The 15,721-nt window shown below is 40.7% G+C and overlaps 1 protein-coding gene across 5 annotated transcripts in view; it reads left to right on the top strand.

The window, feature by feature from the left end:
- Positions 1 to 9,569: 9,569 nt before the first annotated feature.
- The window catches only part of GUCY1B1 (guanylate cyclase 1 soluble subunit beta 1), a 48,782-nt gene continuing 42,630 nt past the window's right edge, over positions 9,570 to 15,721 (top strand). Inside the window, exons 1-4 of one of the 5 annotated variants that reach the window (XM_058721072.1) lie at positions 9,623 to 9,728; positions 9,956 to 10,153; positions 10,405 to 10,478; positions 11,146 to 11,259. In XM_058721072.1, coding sequence (XP_058577055.1) covers positions 11,243 to 11,259 — 17 coding nt within the window. In that variant the 5' untranslated portion in view covers positions 9,623 to 9,728; positions 9,956 to 10,153; positions 10,405 to 10,478; positions 11,146 to 11,242. Of the gene's footprint in view, positions 9,729 to 9,955; positions 10,154 to 10,404; positions 10,479 to 11,145; positions 11,260 to 15,721 lie in introns of all 5 variants that reach the window. The other 4 variants (XM_058721074.1, XM_058721073.1, XM_058721070.1 and 1 more) reach the window with 4 other exon arrangements.

The raw sequence follows: 15,721 nt of genomic DNA, 5'->3' as shown, positions 1-15,721 counted from the left end.
GGCTTGGAGCCTGTTTCCGATTCTGTGTCTCCCTCTCTCTCTGCCCCTCCCCCGTTCATGCTCTGTCTCTCTCTGTCCCAAAAATAAAAAAAATAAAAATAAAAAAAAAGTTGAAAAAAACCAAAATAAGCTTAATTAGTTTAATTTTTCACAATATTATTGTTTTGAAATGTTTCAGGGCTCACTGGAAATTTCAGTTAGACTGTGGTCAAAACTTTTCATTTTAGAATTTCATTTGGGGAAATATGTCAAAAAATATGAAAAGGTTTGAATATTTGATTAAACATGAACAGAAATCATTATGGAATAATAGTGAAATATTCATTTAATGAAGTGACAATAAAAGATATCAAAGGCAAATAAAGAAGGTTACATAGTTGTGAGCAAAATTTAGCTCTTTTAGTATTAATATTACACTGTTTACATAAGTAATCAAGGACTATAGTAATAAATTATCTGTAATAAACATAGCAAATTATTTTGGCAAAACAGAATCCTTTTTTTTTTTTTTTTTTTAGGCAGATAACTTAAAAGGTAAAGAAACACTTTGTTTCTATTTTCGTATTAAAAGCAGACTGGGGTGCCTAGGTGGCTCAGTCGGTTAAATGTCTGACTCTGGATTTCAGCTCAGATCCTGATCTCAAGCTTGGTGAGATTCAGCCCTGCGTTGGGCTCTGTGCTGACAGCTTGAAGCCTGCTTGGGATTGTTTCTCTCCCACTGTTTCTGCCCTTCCCCCTCTCACTTACACGTGTGTGTGCAAGCTCTCCCTCTAAATAAATAAATGAACTTAAAAAAAAAAAGAGCAGACCCATATTTGAGAAATATTTGTCCTTTTAACAAAGAGAAAACAAATATTTTACACTAGTGTACTTTTGATGTTAAAAGTCATTTGTTTACTTAAATTTATCTTAATCTTAGCAAGCGTCACCCACACATGTAACTCCTCTCTAAAGATTCCTCCTCCACAAATCTGCAACTTTTTTACATTTAGACTTTGTCCTAAGTCTTCCTAAGTCTTTGTCTCACTTTAGGACAAAACTGCTTTCTTTTCCCCCCAAAAACTTTACTCTCATTCTTCATACTTTTTTTTTACTGAAATTACAAATCTTAGTTTCCTTGCATACAAAGTTGTTTCCCTTACGATTTCCAGTAGTCGTCATTACACTGGTTCGATTTTTTAATGCTTAGAAACCTTAATTTCTAGCAAAAGCTAAGTAGTAAGTGAAAGGGCGGGCCTACGCCGGCCGACTCCATCTTGTTCTGTGTCCTTCACCTTGACCACACCTCCTCCCCTTGAGTAACCCCCCCCCCACCTGCCTAACAGGACTCGGACCCTTCCCCAGGACCCTTCCCCAGCCAATGGGCTGAGGCCATAGCCATTACCTCACCAACTGCCCCTAGGCCCCGATAAAACCTTTGTCCTTTTGAAACTCGCTCTCTTTCCCTGGTATCTCACCGCTGCGTCGGTGCAGGTAGGGGATTGAGCTCGAGCTAGCTCGAATAAAGGCTCTTTGCTTTTGCATCGGACCCGGCTCCCTAGTGGTCTTTGGGGATCACGAATTCTGGGCATAACAGTAAGCAATTGTGAACTGTTTGCTACACAAGAGTTCTTTATTTTGGCAAATATATGACTGTATTGCATACCTCTTAGAAACTCTTTCACAGTAATTTTTTTTCAATAAAGCATATTTACAAAAAGACACAAATTTATCTTTAGTTTTTCTGTAATAAGACAAAAGCAGATACCTAGGTTTAGCACTTAATGTTTCGTTATTTATCTAATTTGGAAATGACCTAGATATTCAATAAATTTAACTTAACTCATTTAACTTAGCAACACTGTAAAGTTTTAGATTACCAAAGATTTGGAGAGCTATTTAAAAGTGTATCCACAAAACTGTTCACTTATTTATATCTCTTTAATTTATTTGTTCTTAACAATTATGTTTATACTACAAATAAAACTTCATGAGGCACTAGACACAGACATTCTAAGCTTTTTTTTTCTAAAAATAATTTGCAACAGAGATACCATGAACTTATTTGACTTTCAGTAAACACAAACAGAATAAAAGTTTTATATTTAATGCTGATAATTCTAAAGACATGTATATCTTAATGAAACCAACAACATTAAATTTGCTTTAATACTGAATATTTTCCCAGATCATGTGAACTTGAAAAATTGAGTTAGTTCTTATCTTTCTGAGCTTTAGAATGCCCAATCCTTACAAATGCTTGCCTTCAAACCAATTAAATAGAGTCCTTTTTCAGATTAATTTTAGTAACACCATCCAGAGACAGAAAAAATACCACATTTACAACATACATGGAGATACATTTTAAAAAATACACAGATAAGACTGTTTTTACTAATATCTGTGAAGAGGAAATTCTAGGCTTAATTTTCAGTTACAGGCTCAGTTTTCAAATACCTTCCTCTGTTTTCTTTTTTTCTGATGAAAAATTCCTTCCTTAGAGTTTGTATTTCAAAGAATGGCTCTTAGGTCCTAAAGAATGTAGGGGTAGAAAATTTACATCACAAAGGCACACAGAGATTACCCAAGATTTTTCGAAGGTGGGTATTTGGAACACATCTGCCCATTATCAGAGGTGTTAGAACCTGCAGTTTTTATTTTTCATGTTTTAGTGTTTATTTTGAGAGAAAGCACGTAAACAGGTAAGGGACAGAGACAGAGAATGTCATGCAGGCTCCACACTGTTAGCACAGAGTCCAATGCAGGGCGGGATCTCACAGACCATGAAATCATGACCTGAGCAGAAACCAAGAGTCAAGACACTTAACCAACTGAGCCACCCAGGCGCCCTTGGAGTTTGTATTTTTAAAAAGGTCTCTTTCCCCTTCTGTTTTTTCTTTCTTCAGTCTCAGGCAACTGTGGGCTGTGTTTCTATTTAAAAAAAAAAAAAAAATAGATTTATAATTTGAAGGGATAGAGAAAGAATGTAAAAAAAAAAAAACTATTTTTTCCTAATGTTTCAGGGTAATTGCTATTTAAAACTTACTTTTTTTTTTTTTAAGTACAGAACAATTTAGTTCCAATATCCTGATCTTTTATAATATCCACAAACATTTTGATAGGAATAGGTGAGGTTTAGAGATTAGTAAAGATAGGTGGGTTTTGACTTGTTTTTAGAGTTGGATTTCTGGTTTTGCAGAAATTTGTAAGACAAAAACAGTTGACTCTAATTCCCCAAAGAACTGGATTATAGCCTAAACACCAAGGGTCACACTTGTCTTTTTAACTAAATTTGCTTCTTTATATCAGGGAAAAAAATTAAATAAAATAGGAACCAAAAGATTTATGCCTTTGTAAAGTCTGTGTAATGCATTTTAACACCAGCCTTTCTTCCCGCCCTCTCCCCAACCCCACCTCGGGTACACCATTCAATCTTGGGTTCTTTCAGCCCCTGAATCAGCCTTCCACTGATCATTTGTAGGAGGACTTATGAAAAAATGTTGTCTTGTTTCCTCTGTGAAGGGAAGGTTGTGAATATAGTCAAATAATCTTTCTAGTTACTTTCTTTTTTTTTTTTTTAATTTTTTTAACATTTATTTATTTTTGAGACAGAGAGAGACAGAGCATGAACGGGGGAGGGGCAGAGAGAGAGGGAGACACAGAATCCGAAGCAGGCTCCAGGCTCTGAGCCGTCAGCCCAGAGCCCGACGCGGGACTCTGAACTCACAGACCTCGAGATCGTGACCTGAGCTGAAGTCGGACGCTTAACCAACTGAGCCACCCAGGCGCCCCTCTAGTTACTTTCTAAATTTGGTAGGATCTTTTCAAAGTAGGGGTAAAAAGGTCTTTATAATTTAAAAGATGTGCTGTTGTCCAGAGGACACAAATTCTTTTGCAGTGGGTGTCTAGGATATACCTGTAAAGGATATTGCATGGTAATAATGTCTGAAGCTGGCAAAGCCTGATTTCAAGAGCCCTGGAAGATAGGAGTAAAGCAAGCCCTATTGTCAGTCTGGGTGTTTTTGTTAAATTCATTTCTGGCTTTCAGCATCTACATGAGCAGCCTTTACACTTTGTACCTAGAGATTAGGCCTGAGTGATCTCTGTAAATCTTGTAGGGAAATGAGGCTGGACTTTAAGAAGGGGATTTTATATTGGGTGTGGATATTTATTTTTGTCTTAAGTCAGTCTAGTTTCTGTTCTTTTATCCTGCCGAGGGAGTCCCTGAGGCCAGCCATTATACCACTAAGTCAATGGAGTGTTCTCTATTATATTTATATATAATATAAATATAAATCATAAATAATATTTATATGCAAATATAAATTTAGAAGGAGAGAAAATGACTCTTACCACTCTTGCTTCATTGGACTCCACAGATAGATTCCAAGGGACTGACATGGTTAAGACTGCCAACTGCATGTATGTGTGTGTGTGTGTGTGTGTGTGTGTGTGTGTGTATATATATATATATGCATGTATATATATACATATATATATATATATATTTCACAGCCAATTTTTAAGAATGTTTATTTATTTATTTTGCAAGAAAAAAGAGTATGAATGGGGGAGAGGCAGAGAGAGAGAGGGAGAGAGAGAATCCCAAGCATACTCCATGCTCAGCACAGAGCCCCATGACCGTGAGATAATGACCTGAACTGAAATCAAGAGTCAGAGGCTTAACCAACTGAGCCACCTGCACACCCCCAGTCAATTTAAAGGATCCATTAGGTGGCCATTAATGAGCAAGATCTATTACTACCCACTGAAACCAGTATGTTTTTCAATTGTTTAATGAAAGACACAAGAGGTGTCTAGAGAGGGTATAAATGATGCAACCCCCATGATCCAAAAGTTTACTCCTGAAATGAGTCTAAAACCTCAAAGGGCTTCCTTGCACAGGCAGTAAGAATGGTGTATGTCTGGTTTCCCATAAAAACATGAGATACCTCCAGTCACAGGCCCACTAATCTGTGACACCAGGCTGTTGTTACCGAAATGGAAATTTCCAGCAGTAGCAAACAGTGAAGATTGAGACAAAGGTTCCTGTAGGCTCGTACCTCTCATGACAAACTCCCCTAAGAGCTGACCCAGCAGAACTGAGACAGCTGGAATTCTAGGCTATTTGGCCATCGAAATGCACCCTGGTAAGTGCACCGTCTGAAAGGTGGAGACCAAAGAGACTGTTCTCATTGGCCACAAAACCAAGCTCTTAGGACACAGAACAAGGTGAAAGGAAAAATCATATCTGGAATATGTACATTAACAGCTTTATCTAAGCTTTGGGTCTCCTCTTGGAGCCACGCTAATACCTAGGAGAAATGTGCCATGGGATTGGGGATCTTGTGCCATTTTATAGTGTACCTGATTGCACAGAAGTTTTCTTGAAGTTGGTGGGTAGCTTAGTGTCAATCTAACCCATTCTGTGACCAAGGTATCCTTTCATGGGAGTCTCTGAGTTCAGTGGCAAGCGTTCTACCAGGTTTTAAACGCTCGCCTCCTGTCCACCGGTTTTGCAGCTTTGGCTTCCAAGGTGTCCATCAGCAATAGCCTTTCCCTCATGTGTACATTCAAAGTCTGTTTGACAAACGACATGAAAGACACAGACAAAAGAAAACAAAGATCATCTCTGGGAGGAAAGGGATCAGTAACCAAAGAGTTGTTAAGCCCAAGGAACAACTTCCACAAATATTTTCTTCTGCTAATCTAAATTTAGAAAAAGAGAAAAACGACTCTTGCCGCTCTTGTTCCATTGGACTTCCCAGATAGATTACAGCAGGCTGACATGGTAAGAAATCCTACCTTGTGCCGGCTGTAAGTCAGATGTCCCAGGATCTCTCAGCTGCAGCTGTGTCCAGAGAAAGCAGTGTCCAGCAAGTTAAAGTGTCCTGCCAACTATGCCAACTGTCCCAGAGCAAGAATTCCTGTCTCCTTCAAGTGTTCTACCTGGAATAACATATTAACAGGAGATAATAAAATTTAATTGTGTACACACAGGCAATCCACAGACATGGAGATTACAAAGACTGTCAGGCAAAGTGAGGTATATATGTCATCCTGAACTAAGGAGAAGGGGCTACAGGTCTGGGACTTCAGAGGAACGCAGTAAAAAATAAACACAAGCCCCAGATGGTGTCACTTAGACAGAGTTCCCAAACTAGTGCTCAATACATAATCCAAATGCAGTTCAATACCCACAGAAATGTAGTCTTTAACTATTCAGCCAGGAATTTTTCAATCTGTGACATTGATTTTGTCATCCGGATCCTCTCCATCCCCCAAAGAAAGATGAGGTATTCTGCGTGAGACACCTTGCTTTGCCTCCTAGAAACCACCATCACCTGAAACAATCCTTCTATTTTGCTAAAAACCTTCTTGCCTCCGTCATTCTTCTATAAAAACCTTCCATTTTGAGCAACTCTTCAGTGAGCCTCTCTACTTGCTAGTTACAGTGCTGACAGATTCATGAATTAGTTAATAAAGCCAGTTAAATCTTCAAATTTACTTGGTTTAATCTTTTTTTTTTTTAACAGAAGAAATCCTATTCACAGGGCAGTAAGAAGAGCAGATATTTCATACTTAGATGTTTGTCCTGCCATACAGATGGGTCATTCAGATGAAATTTAGTTGGTAACCCTTATTTTGAAAAACAAACAAACAAACAAACAAAAACCCCCTCAATTTAGATTTTTCTATGTAGTTGAGGGAGGGGTAAAATTTCTCTTGAGCTTGCAGGGTCTCAATTGCCTTTAGCTCACAACAGTCTGCATCTCAGGGGCACTTGGCTGACTCAGTCAGTAGAAGATACGACTTTTTTTTTTAACTTGTTTTAATGTTTATTTATTTTTGAGAAAGAGAGAGACAGAGAGACAGAGAGAGAGAGAGAGAGAGACAGTGTGAGTGGGGGAGGGGCGGAGAAAGAGGGACACACAGGATCCCCAGTAGAACACGTGGCTCTTAATCTCAGGGTTGTGAGTTCGAGCCCCACATTGGGGATAGAGTTTACTTAAGAAAAATAGATAAAATAAAAAATTTTGGGGGCACCTGGGTGGCTCAGTCGGTTGAGCGGCCGACTTCGGCTCAGGTCATGATCTCATGGTCCGTGAGTTCGAGCCCCGCGTCGGCTCTGTGCTGACAGCTCAGAGTCTGGAGCCTGTTTTGGATTCTGTGTCTCCCTCTCTCTGACCCTCCCCCGTTCATGCTCTGTCTCTCTCTGTCTCAAGAATAAATAAACGTTAAAAAAATAAAATAAAATAAAATAAAATAAAATAAAATAAAATAAAATAAAAAAATTTAAAAACCCAGACTTTAAAAAATAGTCTGCATGCCAAAGCAGTCCATCTTGAGGTGGTCTGCCCTTGATCCTACAAGAGTAATACATTGTTTCTGCAAATGCCACTTAGTCTACTTGTGACCGTATTCCTATGTTTCCTTGTCAGCAGTGGCAACAATGGATAGGGTATTGCAGAAGTAGAGGGACCTCCTCTTGGGCTCCTCTATGGCTTGTGGGCACTCCCTTCTCCCCGAACCTTATACCCTTTGCGGTGTCTTCTGGACCAAACAGAAACTGGCAAAGATTTAGTGGACAGAACTTCCTTTGGATTCAGAGTGAATATAAGACAATTAGAACACAGAACAGAAAATATATTAACAAATGCGGATAGGTGTTGGATAGAAGGGCAATAAGTGCAAAAAGTTATCAGACAGAAAGAGCAATGATGGGGGAAGTTTGAACTTCAGAGAGAGAAGAAAGTCGATAGGGATGCTCATCCTTCATTTCATCTCATATCTTTCTCCTGGTAGACTTTTGTCATTTTTCATAATTAGCAAGCAGTTTCCTTTCCCTATCTTCTACTTACAAAAAGTCTATGGTAGAGGACACCACAGCACACTCCAGACTGAGACGCAGCAGGGGTGTACTGCTGGTCAAAAGAGGATAGGTCGACGTAGGGCCAAAATTCTTTTTAACAGGTTAAAAAATTGTTACATCTTCATAGAAAAATATCAATGGGTACAGAAGGTCATAATACAAATTGCAAGAGTCGTGGTGTCTCCAGCCACTGGTTCCAATAGAAGAAAATAGACATGTCGAAACCTTCCTGTGCACCTTCCCAAAGATTATGCTTATAGCAATGTATGTGTGTGTGTGTGTTTTCTTATTAACCAAATAGCATTTTATTCTATATAACCATTAAAAAATTGAGGCTAATTACATTCATATGTCAGTTGTTTATTGAACAACATATTATTCTGTATTGTTATGTATCTTTTTCCAGAGTTGTAGAGAGTAATAGGCTATTTCAATGGTTAAAAATCAATAGTTAATACTAAATAATGGCTTTGTATTTTAATTATGGTATAAAGTGTTCCATTGTATAAAAGACTCTAAATTATTCTATCCTTTCATCATTGATAAAATCAGTGTTTTTATAAGTTATTTGTTGTTTTGTTAGTTTTCTATATAAGTATTTCTTTATCAATTACACTTCAGCATAGGTCTCTGGGTACCAATCCCAGTACAGTTTTATTGCTTTGGCATTTTCTCTAATGGTATTGAGATTGTTTTCACAGTAAACTGTTCACATTATAGAATAGTGTCCTGGCTTCTCAGGTCCACTTGAGACTGGTGACCTAGAAGCAATGCTTGCTTTTCCTTCCTCACTTTTGACCTAACACTAGTTAACCATATCCATGCACATCAGGCACAGAGTTTTAATCAATAGACAGTTCCTGTTCCTCTCATCTTTCCTCTGCGGTGGGGCTCAGAATATTAACTAACCTGAGTGCCTGGTAGAATGTAGACTGGGAGATAGATTAATTCAAACATTGCTCATTTTGTACTGGGCTTTTTCCAGTTCACGTGTTACCTTTCAGAAAGAGGAGGAAAATTCAATTCTGGACGGTTAAAAACTCCCTGGAGTCATGGATACCGCCTATGGGGTGGGGTTAGGTGTCCCATCAGGATCAAACACAGAACACTGAATCTTGTAGGGATGTTTAGTAATGGGCAGAGTTGGGTTTGACACAATGTTCACCAAACTGTATTATTATGCTCACCAAACTCATTATTTTAGCTGGCTCACTCAACTAGTCTCATTAACTACAAATAATATGTGTTAAGCTCAGTACTATTAGCTTTCAGTTTGCCAACAGCTGTTGAGGGATCAAGCCACAAAGGAAATTCTTATCTGCAAAACAAGGATGAACACGAGGATGCTGACTGTGGGGCGTATTCCTTTTTAGGGCTTGACCATTGCAACACACACACACACACACACACACACACACACACACCCTTAGTTTTTGTTACCCCTGAAGGCAAGTCTTTGCGTAAGAATACATTTGGTGCGACCACAACAGCTGCAATCTTCCTCACCCAGAATTCATGCAAGAAGCAAGACTGGAGCTTCTCCGTCGTCATTGTAATGGCCTCAAATAAAAAAACCTTGTCACCAGGGCGGGGGTTGGAAGGCACTGGAGCGCAGCAGCCCTGCGAGCAACCGAATTCCCTCCTCTGTCGCTGATTGGTTGAAAACTGGGAGGCAATGACCAGCCTCCAGCGGCTCGACTCCTCATTGGCTGCGAGGAGGTGGCAATCAGGGCCGGCCCAGGCGGCTGCGCCGCTTCCAGCTCTATGCTGCCGCCGCGGTCCTGTTGCGCTGTCGCTGCTGCAGCCGCCACCCGGGTCCCTTCGGCCGTGCCTCTGCGTGGGGGCTGACTCTTCGGCTCCGGTCGCAGACACCATGGTGAGTGCTTCCAGCCGGGTCGGGCTAGAACATCACACCGCGCTGCGCCGGGCCCAAGGGAGCCGGCCGCGCCACCGGAGCTCGGCGCGGGGGCCGGGGAAGCGCACCGTGGGTCGCAGGAGCCGTCTCGCCTTTTTGCCTGTGTCCAGGGCGGGGGGTGGGGGGTGGGGTGGGTAGTGGGAACGCTGGGGGTCGCGACAGGGGCGGTGAGTGCCTTTGCTTCTTAGGGGAGGGTCCGCCACTCTGCATCGCGCAGCGACTCCCCAGACTCGGGAAGGGGACGTGCGGCTGAGGCGCGAGGGCTTCTCGGCTCAGGCTGACCCCATCAGTGTGAGTGGCTGAGGGCCAGTGGCGGGGAGGTGCCGGGTTCGCGTCCCCCTCGCCACATTTTCCCGGATGCCCGACTTGCCTCGGACTGGTGACAGGTGAGTGGAGGGGTAAGAAGGTGTCCAGGCGGTGGGGCGGCCGGGGACGGAGAGGATCTGCCCTTTATTGGGGCGGAGGTGGCGCGCCTCGGATGCCCCTCTTTAACACTGAGTGCTTCGAACCGAGCGGAGCCACGGGGTAGGGCACAAGGTTAAACCAGAGCCGTGGCAGCTGAGGCTGCAGCCTCGCCCGCAAGCCCCTGCCCACCTACTGAGGGTCCCTGACGCTCAGGTTTCCCCTGTCCCTGCAGTACGGATTTGTGAATCACGCGCTGGAGCTGCTGGTGATCCGCAATTACGGCCCGGAGGTGTGGGAAGACATCAAGTAAGTGACTGGCTCCCCTAGCACGGGCTCTGCGCGCGCGCTCGCTTGCGTGTGTGGGGCGGCGGGGGCGGGGGGTGGGAGCAGGGTCGGCGGGGGTCCCGGGGCGGCCCCGGCGCTGCACCGCGCGCCTCGCTGCGTCCTCCGCTTCCTGCCTGGGTCGTGGGCGCGCATCCTCGGAGATGCCTCCGGCCGCCGCTCCCGGCTGCAGCTGCGCTCCCACGCTCCGGAGCTGGGACCCGGAGAGGAGGGGCGGCCGGGGCGGGGCTGCGAGGGCGAAAACCAGGCGGAGGAGCCCCTGGGGTCACCGCGGCCTCCCGACCCGGCCTGAGCGTGGGAATGCTCTGCCAGCGCCGGGGCGGTTCCGGAGCTCTGCAGGCTGGGCGACTCCCACGCGGAGTGGGGCCCGGGGGACCACTAAGGCTTCCGCGACGTTCAAAGAGCCGGAGGCCTTAGGAACTGACGGCAAACCTGGACTCCTTTATGATTGACACACCTCGCAGACCCATAAAACAGCTGAGCCTTTTTAGTGTGCAAAAACTCAACTTATCTTGAGACAATTTCTTGAGCAATTGAATCAAGTGCATTTATTCATTTGAAATGAAGTAAAATTGGAATGTTTTTTTTTTTCTTTCATTTTCTCAAAATTTTGGTGTCTACTATGGCGAAGGCTGCCTCGCAGGAGAGCATCCTAGCGCGGGGAGCCCAGTACTTTGGCTGTGGACCGAAATACCACAGCCACCTGAGACTTTAAACCTGTTGGAACGATGGGTCATCTCTGCAGGCACGTTGAGCATTTTGATCTAACAAAATTCTCTCCCTTTTTCTTCTCTCTTATTCTGGTGAAATTTGCATTTAACTTGTATGGATGGGCACAACCAACTAGATAAAGCAAAGCCATATACTGTATATGGGTTTTCATACTGGAACACCAATCTGTCACGTCGAAATGGAGATACAGGGAGTGATTACCTGGGTGGGCAGAAGAGAACAAACACATTGTTATTCTCTGCTTTCATTTCCTAACCTCACTGATTTCATTTTGTTATATCAAGTGGGTGATGCTTTCATGCTCCCCCCCCCCCCCCCAATATATTCCAATCATTAGCATTCAATCCTAACAGGTCTTATTATGCAGTCACATGATAATGATTTCTTTTAAATATCTTTTTCCATGGAAATGGTCAGGGTTAAATATTAAGCACTAGAAATAACTTTTCCCTTCCTTGGGTTTGTATGGTTGAGCATGGTTTCATGTTCCATGAGCCATTTCTGTTACTCACAGGGCTCATTTACATATTAAGAAGAGAAGTGGAGATTTGGAAATTATGGCTTAAATCAAATGAGTATTTAGGCACTAAAGCTTACTTTGGGATTTGAATCTGTCTGCCTTATTAATACCTTCGTAATTTTTATTTTGCCTGGTAGAGTTACAGAGAAGGCAGACATCAAAAGCAAGATTTTAAACAGTGTAACTTAGTATAGGGTTATTTTTAAGCCACTTTCTTTGTGAATTTATGAAAGCATCATGCATGTCCCCACAGGTTTTCCCATCCATAATATAGAAATCCCCAAATTTCTGGATGAAAATCCTATGACAATAAGTTTAAAATTTTGAGAGCACAGTAAAATCTATCATGGCTAAATAGTCATTATGTGTTTTAACCAGATTTAGAGTGTATGTCCTAGCCATTATCAATTTAAATCACTGCTAAATACAAAGATGAAAAATTACACTTTAAGAGGAATGTATCAGCAGTTTTCAAAAATTAAATTATCAAGTGATTTGTTTGGATTGGCCATATTTTCCCCAGAGAAGGTCAAACTATCTAAAAATATTCAAACTCCACTGGTGTGAGAACTTTGTCAAAGTAGGCTAAGAATATTGTTACATTCTACTTTACGAAACAATGCATTTTTAATTACACATCAGTATCCTTTGACTCACTAATTTATCTTTATTTCTGAACAGTATTCTTAACCCATTCAAGTGTTAATAACTTAAATCATTCAAAATGTTTTTTTCCTGGTAACATGAAACAAACCATATGGGTGTGTGTGTATATATATACATATATATGTTTACATCAAGAATTATGTACCTCTGCAAGAAGAATACTATTAGTTAAACTAGTGTTGTAGTGCAGGTGTTAACTTTGATTCTTTTTTTGTCTGAGCATCCCTTTTGTTGGAGACCATATTGTCTTGGGTACCATTTAGTATCTGGAATAGAGAACATTGTTCAGTTTTCTGTGTTGAGAGGGATTAAAGCAGCTCATTGGTTTCCAACCCAGTCAGCACCTCTGAGGGGTTACTATGCTCTCCCTGGAAGAGTATTTGCTTAGCACAGCAAAGAGATCTCACTTCCTGGGGGCTGGAGAGGAAAATTCGGAGGAGCTTAACTTTAAAATGCTCCTTGGGAGATTCTGATGCCTCCTCTCAACTTCATCCTCTAGTCCAGGGAGGATCACTGCAACCAATGGTACAAGACACTTCCTGTTTTAACTTTTTATGAAAAACTAAATCTGTGATTTGTTGTGTGTGTGTGTGTCTCAGTAAGTACCAAACATCTCTATCTTCCTCTTTGGTCTTTTTGAGAAACTACATAAATTGTTGTTTATAGAAGTTATATATAACACTTTTTGTTTGTTTGTTTAGTAGGAAATGGCCATATATCCTCCATGAGAAGGAATACCAAACATTTAATGACAAATAAAACTCTAAGTAACAGATTCCAGACAGAAAATTTTCAGCGGTAGGAGCCAAAAATGCTTCACTGTAAACTCCATATACAATTACACTCTTACCAATCATGTAACCATTTCACACAAGCTTTAAGTTCCTCTTTTTAAGAAAAAAAATCATCTAAACTAAGGATCAGCAAATGTTCTCTTAAAGGGCCAGATAGTAAATAATTCAGGTGCTGTAGGCCAAGAGTCAATAATGAGGATATTATGTAGGTACCTATATAACTGTTAAAATGTAACCATCTAAAATGTAAAAATTATTCCTTGCTCTCAGACCAGACAATCCAAGGGGCAGTGGGCTGGATTTAACCCATTTACTAACCTCTGATCTAGACCCTAAATATATATGAAAAAGCAAAAGAGACCTCTGAATCTACCTCAAATCTTGTTTTGTTGGTTTTTCAATCTTCAGATGGTCTTTTCTAGAAGCCATGGTTCCAAAGTGATGAAAAAAAAATAATCATGATTTCAGAGAAAACAAAGTCAGGATATACATAATAGAAGAGCACCTAAGCACTGGGTTTAATTATCTCTGTTATCCTTCCATCATCCCTGGCAAAACAGATAATTGCATCAAGTTAATGGGTGCAAATTTAGATTGACCTAACTTCACTGAAGCATAAGGATGGATTCAAAACACTGAAAAAAATCTAAGATGGTTGAAAGTTTATAAAAAAACAAACCAAAAAAATACCTAACAACTAATTATTTTGCCTAGAGTTGAGTGGTCCAAGAAACAAATTAAAAATAGATTTGAAATTCTCAAGTGCTATTTGGTACATGTCTTATCCCTTCTCTGTTTCACTAAAAGGTATGAGATAAATACTTGGATCAAAATTTTGGTATGAGATTTGAAAATAATGTAATCGCATTGTTAGTTGATAACATGTTGGAGCAAATTCCTCTAGAAGGCTGTTGATCATCTTGAGTAAAGAATTTATGTATGTTTAGTATGGTTTTATTTGATGTACCTACAGCAGGGCAGCATACTTTTTCATTCATTGATTTATTCCTTTTTTCATTCTTTAGTTAAGCTTGTTTTTAATGAGCATAGTGTAGTCCTTCAGCCACTGAGGGTAGAAAAGTAAGATGTGCTCCTTTGCTTCAAATAAAGTCTTATCATACTACTAACTCTTATCAGAGTTATCAGGATATTTTCTGCCTGTAACTCAAACATAGAAACATTTGGACCTTCCAGTTTCGAAATTAATGTATCTAGTTGAATTTGCTAGTCACAAATCAGTCATTATTGTTCATATTCCCACGTTGTCTCAACTATCCAAGCCTCCCTGCGTAAGAAAACATTATACCTACTGTATACAGTTGTTGTTATAATATGTCGAAAACTGTCTGAAAATGTTTAACACAGATTTTGAAAAGTAACTGCTTAATAATAAATGGTAGCTATTATTAATTTTACTCTAGAGTCAGAGTTTTTTGACTCTTCTCTTCCCCAACCCACCTGAAAGATAATGAAGTTCTCTTTTGAGTAATACTAGGTCATTGAAGTCTACATAGACTAAATGTTCCCTCATTGGTGTAGATGAGTCACTTCACTGTCACTGTCACTTGTTTTTCTCTTTTGTCCATTCTGTGCAACTGAGACCAGTTCTTTAAATTTGAAGTGCCTCTTAGACTCTCTTCTTCTTTCATTCTGGTTCTTAGCACTTTCTTTTGTGCTGCTCAAACAGCACCCTGGTTGGGTTCTGTGTGTCAGGCTTGTCCCAGTCTCTCTATTTTGCGGATCAAGGGAAGACTGTTACTTTCATTATGCTGGTTTTCTGCTCACGTCCCACTTTGGAATCAAACTTACGTTATACTTTTCTGGTTCCCTCTCCCCTCATCCCTATGCATTGTTTGAAAGAGTAGCAGCAGTTTCTCCTCATCTATTTTATGAAAATAAATGAGAACAAACAAAAGAATGCACCATGTTTTGCCATGTTTTAATAGATTTTCATATTCATTGAGGCCATATAACTAAATTTCTATATCATTCTGACCCTTGTTCAAGTAGGTTGTTATCTGTTAATGGTACTCGATATTATAAAAATTGTTTAAAACTTCCAAAGTCCTTTCCTCTATGCACTTTCAGTTGAGTGCTGAGATAGGAAAAGTCGTTTCCAGCTCATTTTTTCCCTGCTTTATTGAGATATAATTGATACATAACACTGTGTAAGTTTAAGGTGTGCCAGTGTGTTGATTAGACACATTGATCAAGTGTGAAATGATTGCCACCATAGCATTAGCTACCACTTCTCTCCTATCACACAGTTACCCTTTCTTTGTTCTAGTAAGAACATTTAAGATCTACTCTCTTAGATCTTCAAGTATATGACCCAGTGTTATTAGTTATAATCAACTTGTTAATCTTACAACTGACTGTCTTACCCTTTGCACAATAGCTCCCCATTTCCCCCACCCTCACATCCTGGGAACCACCACTCTGCTCTGTTTCTCTGAGTTTGCCCTTTGTAGACCCCACATATAAGTGAGCTCAAT

This window comes from Neofelis nebulosa, chromosome 3 (genome assembly GCF_028018385.1).
Source record: "Neofelis nebulosa isolate mNeoNeb1 chromosome 3, mNeoNeb1.pri, whole genome shotgun sequence".
NCBI lineage: Eukaryota > Metazoa > Chordata > Mammalia > Carnivora > Felidae > Neofelis > Neofelis nebulosa.
This window is presented reverse-complemented; position numbering and strand designations above follow the sequence as displayed.